At 32.0% G+C, this 7,008-nt stretch overlaps 2 protein-coding genes across 5 annotated transcripts in view; both read right to left on the bottom strand.

Moving 5' to 3' along the window:
- Positions 1-2,080: 2,080 nt before the first annotated feature.
- The window catches only part of LOC128880456 (CCR4-NOT transcription complex subunit 6-like), a 60,378-nt gene continuing 55,450 nt past the window's right edge, over positions 2,081-7,008 (bottom strand). For all 4 annotated transcript variants that reach the window (XM_054130562.1, XM_054130561.1, XM_054130563.1 and 1 more), the window contains 4 exons: positions 4,715-4,945; positions 4,442-4,619; positions 4,223-4,362; positions 2,081-4,144 (listed from right to left, as the gene is read on the bottom strand). In XM_054130562.1, coding sequence (XP_053986537.1) covers positions 4,068-4,144; positions 4,223-4,362; positions 4,442-4,619; positions 4,715-4,945 — 626 coding nt within the window. In that variant the 3' untranslated portion in view covers positions 2,081-4,067. The remainder of the gene's footprint in view (positions 4,145-4,222; positions 4,363-4,441; positions 4,620-4,714; positions 4,946-7,008) is intronic.
- LOC128880457 (protein YIPF5 homolog) lies at positions 5,562-6,913 on the bottom strand. The gene is made up of 2 exons (XM_054130565.1): positions 6,547-6,913; positions 5,562-6,460 (listed from the first exon to the last, which is right to left on the bottom strand). The coding sequence occupies exons 1-2, from the start codon at positions 6,770-6,772 to the stop codon at positions 5,901-5,903; spliced, it is 786 nt and encodes a 261-aa protein (XP_053986540.1). The 5' UTR covers positions 6,773-6,913; the 3' UTR covers positions 5,562-5,900.

Genomic DNA, 7,008 nt, shown 5'->3' with positions numbered 1-7,008 from the left:
ATTATTATTATTATTATTATTATTATTATTATTATTATTATTATTATATAGCAGTTCGATGAATTCTCATATGATTACCCAATTTTAAATTTGACAATTAGTAATACATATCGAGTATCGCAATAAAAATTCAAAGAATATTGTAAGTTACCTTTTTATAATCATGGAATGATACTGTTTGTAATTAAAATGTAGAATAAATAATTGAATGTCTTTTGAATACAGGAATTATTGAATATTTTGTCTTAACATTTCTATGGAAGAAATACATTCGTTTTTACTAACATCCGTTGAATACTTATTTTATAATCGATCGATAAATTTTACGTGATTGAAATGTTACAGAAGCAATCTAACTTCAACGCTAATATCTGCAAAAAATTTACTTATCATACACACAAGATTCTCGTAGTTAAAGTAAATGTCCTTTTAAGTCGCCATTTAGGTTTCTTCTAAGTCTACGTTTAGGATTGTATGCATTTTCTTCCATCACGTGTATTATAGTAAGTGTTAATACTGTTGTGTTTTTGCGATACAAAATGGTAGTCGTTTCTTGACATGTAAATGCTTATAACATGTATATGATAAAATTGATGAATGTTTACATGACTTGTGATACGATTTAAAGGGTCTTTACAAATATGTATGTTTATACAATATTGCATAAAAAAAATTGTAATGAGAATTCATTGAACTGATTAAGAATGTTCCTTAAAATGACTGATGCTACCAAGTCTATTACTACATATAAGTTATAAACCAAACGCACACTATCTCTAGTGTTCACAGCGGAATGTTTTTATAATATAAACATTACGCGTTATGCATTTATGCCAATCAAGATATCATTTACATTGAGAATCAAATTAGATTTTCGCATCTGAGACTCTGTTGGAGACAAGATATTGTACAATTGAAAGCTTAAAAGTACAATTATCTAAACAAATATTAATAAATCAGTTTTTACTCTGACCAGTAGTCTGCTCAACAATGCTCTGAACGCGAATGATTAAAATACAAAATGATGAAACCTTGCTTGATTTTTTTCAATGTCTTTATATGAATTTGCAATAGAAATGGTATTATTATGCTAAAGGACAGTCTTCAAGTTGATCATTTGTAGCCCCGGAGACAAAAATCAACTCAAATCGTGTGATGTCATAAGGAATAGTAATTATTCGATCGACGAAACAATTACCGAGTAACCAAATCCATACTCGTAATCAATTTCAACATTTCTTCTTTAATGTTCACTGCGGAATGTTCTTATGGTGTAAATATTGCGTATCGTGCAGCTATGTTGATCAAGAAAACCATTTACATTGAGAACTACTGTGTTTAGAATGAACATATAAAGTCCTGACGCGCATATTATATTAATCATTAATCTTCTTGAGCTTCCGTCAGAGTTGTTTTTAATACTATGGCACAAGCTTTCTGTGCCAAAATGCATAAAAACGCATGTTGCATGGTTTAATACTTATTCCAATAGGATAGAGATATTAAATGTGTTGCTAACATTTAAACCGAATCACTTTGATTTGAGAGCATGATTTTCTACTTATAATAATAAAAAATATTCAAATTTGATATAAAACATTCAAATTACAATTAACTCCATTCTGGTGACAATGAACAATTAAGAAGTTGCGCATAGAAACATTAAAAAATGTACTCAAAGGCTACATTTCATTGCCATCTCGATACACCCTTTTTTTACATGTATAATGCTATTTATTTAAATAAATAAATAGCCAAGTACTTGTTAAATGAATGATGCAAAATGTTATTACAGATGAAACGTATTTGGTGAAACATTTTCTCAAGAAACCAAGCGAACGATAAAATAATTGTATTTTCGGAATAGATTCCCAAGCTATGGATTGTAGTTCTAATCCGACTCCAAATAAAATGATTTTTCTACATTTCGAAAGTATTTGTACAAAGGATCATTCTTTGTCGTTTCTTGACTTCCAAGTTCTGTGAAATTAATCAAATGGGTTTAAAAAATAGGTCAACAATCCATTGCTGGAGGGATAATAAATTTTGTATCGTAACTTAGCGCGTAACATAATTTAAAAACTGTAATTCTAAATTTTTATTCCACATTATCTGAAAAATAATGTATAATTTATTTGTACTATGTTAATATATAAATTAAAAAGAGAAGTACATGAATTTGAAATATTTGACAGAGATGTTGTTCAACAAAGAATTATCAAAATGATTTCATCGCGTGAACCATTGTCTTATTCATAGTAAGATAAAACAGAACATTAAGTTTCGAGTGTTTCAAACCACATTAAGTATATATAACGCGAGACTTCAACGTAGGCCTAAAAATTATGATTTATCGCTTAGAGTATCTCATGTATTTATTGTTCATTTATAGTGTGATAATTATGGTTTGCGGATAATATATATGTGTGTGAATGTATATACAAATAGAGATTGCCACTTCTATTTTCATTAATTAAAACTATAATTATCTACTTTATACAACATTTACTACACACGTGTCTCTAATTAACTATTCGCATACTACTTGTAAAATTCAGTTGCTTTTGTCAAGTATTAATTGAATGCAAGCTCGTTTTACATTTATCACATTTATTATCTACAATAAACATTATGTAGGCTAGTGGTAGTGCCGTTTAAAAATATTACCAACCTTTATAATGTTTGAATTTAGGTTAAGTAATTTTGTACATATATGTATCGCTTTCAAATGAATACAAATTAAAAGTATTATGCTTGATACGACAAACTCTATAAAGACTCTCTCTATTATTCGATTCAATTGACAAGAAAATAAGAAAATAATCGTCTATAGGTTGGCAAACCTGTAGGCGGATTTTGCTCTTATAAATATCATTATTTAATTATTCTCGCTAAAAAATTGGATAATATTTATAATACAATTAGTAGAATGTTATATTATTTTGAGATATAAATAAATTTGAACAATGAATTACATAATAAAATAGTTGATTCGTCTATCGTCATCGATATAAATAAAGTTTCTGTGGAGAAAAAATGAATATAGATTTGCTTGCTTTGTTCATACGTTTCTAAATTAGATTAATCAGTTCAGGAAAGTAATTATACCATTGCAATGTTAATCTAAATTTTACAATCAACACTTTTTTTATGTAATCTCAATTAATTAGTTTCTATTGCACCAAAAACAACTACTCAAGAGAGAAATAGATAGGAAACAATATTGGGCAACATATACAAATTCATTGCAACTGAATTACCAAGTAGTATGGTGATACATCCTGAACAGAATCTAACGAGTGAATGTTGACTGATTTTCACAATGATTGATGAACATCATACTCACAAATACACTCACTATATCATCTATATCTTCATGTAACATTATAATTATCAATATATACGTGGCCAATAAGAACAGATTTGTACTTGCATTGAAATTGTTAAGTCAACTCCAATCACTTCGCACAGCCCAGTATAGCGTGTATGTTTTGTTTTCATTATTTTTTTCATTTTCTTTTGTTTAAAAATACAATTTCTCTTCAAGTTGGATGGCAGCATTCTTATCAAAAAAGTTGGCTTGGAGATTGTTGTAATGACATTTAGGAGGGGACATCGGGCCATTTCTGATAGACACTAATCTCTTAATGAATATGTGAAATTGTTCCAATTGTTAATGTCGATATCACAGCGGTTTGATCAGAATAGTTTTTTTTTTTTTTTGTAGGAAAATAGGTATCTACATATTATAATAGAGATTATAATACTCTTAATGGGGGAGGGGAGGGGATGGGGGGGGGGGGGGAGGAAGTCAAGTGTTAAAAAATGCAATACACTATACATGGGCTAAACGCATTACAACACCCTTCACCTGGTCGTTAGAATTATTCATCGATATCTGATATCTTGAATGTGCGCTAACATGGAGTATTTGAAAGATTCGCCATTGGAGTAGTCGTTGACTGCGAGTGATATTGCTAAAGCCAGAAGTTAGAGAAAATGTGGTGGTTCTTTCTTTATTCTTTATTATTTTCTTATCATTACTTGGGCCTAGGTCGCAGCTGCTGCTACCTCCTCGAGATCAAACCATTGCTTGTGCCTACTGTCGGGGTCATCTCTAGCTCTACCAATAATGGAAAATGATCTGAAATGAAGTATCCATAAGACAGTCACCTATCGTTTTCATGGTTTAACGTTTCATTACTTATAGAAGGTTAAATACCAGATGGAACATGAGGATGTGGACAACCGACCACTTTGTGTTCTCTGAACCAGTCTGTACTCAAAGGGCCCAGAAGTCCCAAAGGTATCATACTCTGTTTTGAGTAAAAAATGTAGTCTATTATGCCCTTGAAGTCGAATCTGGAAAGTTCAACGCACAATTGATTAACTTCAATGTAAACTTTTTTTAAATTGTAATACTTCACAAGGCAGAGCTTACGTGTAGTTAGTGTAGGGCATGATGTCTTCGCTATAGGCAGATGCAAGCTTAAACGAGTGGGTGAACTCATTAGGCTTATCGCATCCGGAGATCTTCTGCAAACATGATTTGTATGCCAAGTCTTTAAAGTCACGGTGGTCAGCTGCTACTCTCCCTGATGTGAGGAATTCAATTACACCTGCAATTACGCATTTCGATAAATATCAATGGTAAATTTAGAAACGGGACCCTAAAGCAAACTGCCCGGTAATAATAAAAATTGTAATTATTTACCAGAATCAGGTAAGGAATTGAAGTCTCCACAAAGTAACAATTGAACATTGGAAGAGTCTGTCTTGTGACCGAGTCTGAACGACTGGCCAGCTTGGTCCAGAATGGAACGCAGTTCGTTACTGAGCATCATCGTTTGAATTAATTTGACATCACAGAATTCTGGATCCCAGTGAATGTGTGCTGTGCAGACTAAGATTGGCTGTTGAACTTGCGCTGGGTCTGATGGAACTCCTGAAAAGAAATCAGAATTCAACTATCATGAAACAGGTAGTACACTTGATTCAATAATAACAATATTTCGAGAAAATGACTTTTCTGTATCTTAGATACTCTTTGTCTTACAAGTGCTACGCTGGTTGTTAATAAATCCTTGATCATTGTTACTTAGCAAAGTTGAGTTAGTGTCGGATTCTATTTTCTGTACCGATTCTTTTGACAGTAATACAATACAAGGCGTTTCATTTATAGCAGAATGATTAAATTTAATATCTGATGTAGGGAAGAAGATATCAAAACAATGTTTTTACGAAAGTTATTTGGTATAAGGGCGGGGACATTAATAAAAGTAAGCAAACCGGTGGTAGAGATTTAAAAAACAAATAAATTTTTTAAATGGAATCATATATTTTCATCCATAATAAGATAGCATTTGTTTATACAAGTTTATCGATCTATCATACGAGATCATTTAAGGTAATATAAAGCCTGAAATTGATCCTACAAACAAGGCTTCAAATGTCTTGAAACACCCTGTATATACAAATACGAGACATCAAATTTAATTAAGCTGTGCGCATAATTTTATAGGAATTATTATATTATATAAAAATAGAAATTGTACAGGAAATAATCAAATACACAAAACTATTATGGTATATTTTAAAATATGATACATATGAAGTATAAATCGTGTTACTACATAGATACATCCACGCTATTATGTACTTTGAATATATTTGTAATAAATTGAATAGACTGAAATGATGATAGTTCACATATTGATCAATGATTATAAAAGTATCGAATTAGAATGGGAGTGCTGTTCTTTATTATTATATCCATATAAAACTTTTTACATAAACCAAAAGCTTTTCAGGAGGAGATATCATTCATATGCTGCAAATATTTAATGGAACAAGGCTATTTATATGAAAAAATTTAATTCAAACAAGTTCCTTAGATGTTATTAGAATATCACTATCAATGTAAAGGTGCCATATAAAAGAGCGCAAGGATAAGCAACGAGGAGGCGTTGGTTTGGTTCCCCAGATATAGTAGAAAGAAATCTGGACGCGGAAATTGTTGCCCAAGCGACAGCAAGTATAGCAACAAGTAGTCCGATAGAGCCTTGTAGTTTAATAAAAATACTTAAACCGGCGAGTGCTACCACAGGTAATAAACAGTACCCCAGAATAGATGCTACAGCGGATAATGTGATATTGCTTGTATTGCTCATTAACGACAAAAGAATATACATTAATATACACGATATCACTGCTAAGCCATACACGTAACCAAAATATGCCTTCGAGGCAGCTATAGAAAGAAACGCCGCGAGTACTAAGCAAAATGACACTGGTCCGGCCAAATCAGAATCTTGCAGCAAGTAATTTGCATCGTCGATTTGTCCTCTTCTGTGAAATGGATTCAAAACGGCCAATGTTTTCTGTAATATTCGATCAGGATCTATGCCTAGTTCTTCCAAAAGCGGCGGTTCCTCCTCCTCGTCCACAAATCCGTTGGAACCTATACTTTCGTGTTCAAAGCAATAAGTATTGCAAGAGTTTAATCGAATACCGACTTTACATTCAATTTTTATTTTAATTGTTCACCTGTTTTTGTAAAATCATCCTGGTCGTACATACCATCTCTGTACGCATTTTGACTATTGCTCAGATAACTTTTCTGACCATACAAAGAATAATTATCGGATTGTTGGTCGCTATATGTTTGAAATTCGAATTGTTGGTTAGGTTGCTCGAAGCCAGAGGAATCGAAATTTTGTTGGGCTGGGTACGGTTGTTCCCAGTAATTTTCCTGGCCAGTATAACCAGACATTTTTGCACTGTTACATAAACTCGACGTTACCCAAAAGTTTATGTACTTTTTATTTTTCACCTAATCCACAGATACCACACATCATCGAAAAAGCAAACTGTCACATCACAGGAGCCATATTGAATTTCTCCCACCATCGTGTATAAGATGCGCGCGGGACAATTTTGAATATTGTCGGTAGAACAGTTCCCAGTACATAATAGAGATCGTAATAATAAATGTATGTGCAATGTAAA

Source organism: Hylaeus volcanicus, chromosome 7 (genome assembly GCF_026283585.1).
Source record: "Hylaeus volcanicus isolate JK05 chromosome 7, UHH_iyHylVolc1.0_haploid, whole genome shotgun sequence".
Lineage (NCBI taxonomy): Eukaryota > Metazoa > Arthropoda > Insecta > Hymenoptera > Colletidae > Hylaeus > Hylaeus volcanicus.
This window is presented reverse-complemented; position numbering and strand designations above follow the sequence as displayed.

Excerpts from the sequence above, each read along its gene's own strand:
- LOC128880457 (XM_054130565.1), bottom strand. The coding sequence starts at position 6,772 with ATGTCTGGTTATACTGGCCAGGAAAATTACTGGGAACAACCGTACCCA. Across the intron at positions 6,461-6,546 it reads GGATGATTTTACAAAAACAG|GTTCCAACGGATTTGTGGAC; the intron begins GTGAACAATTAA and ends ACGAAAGTATAG.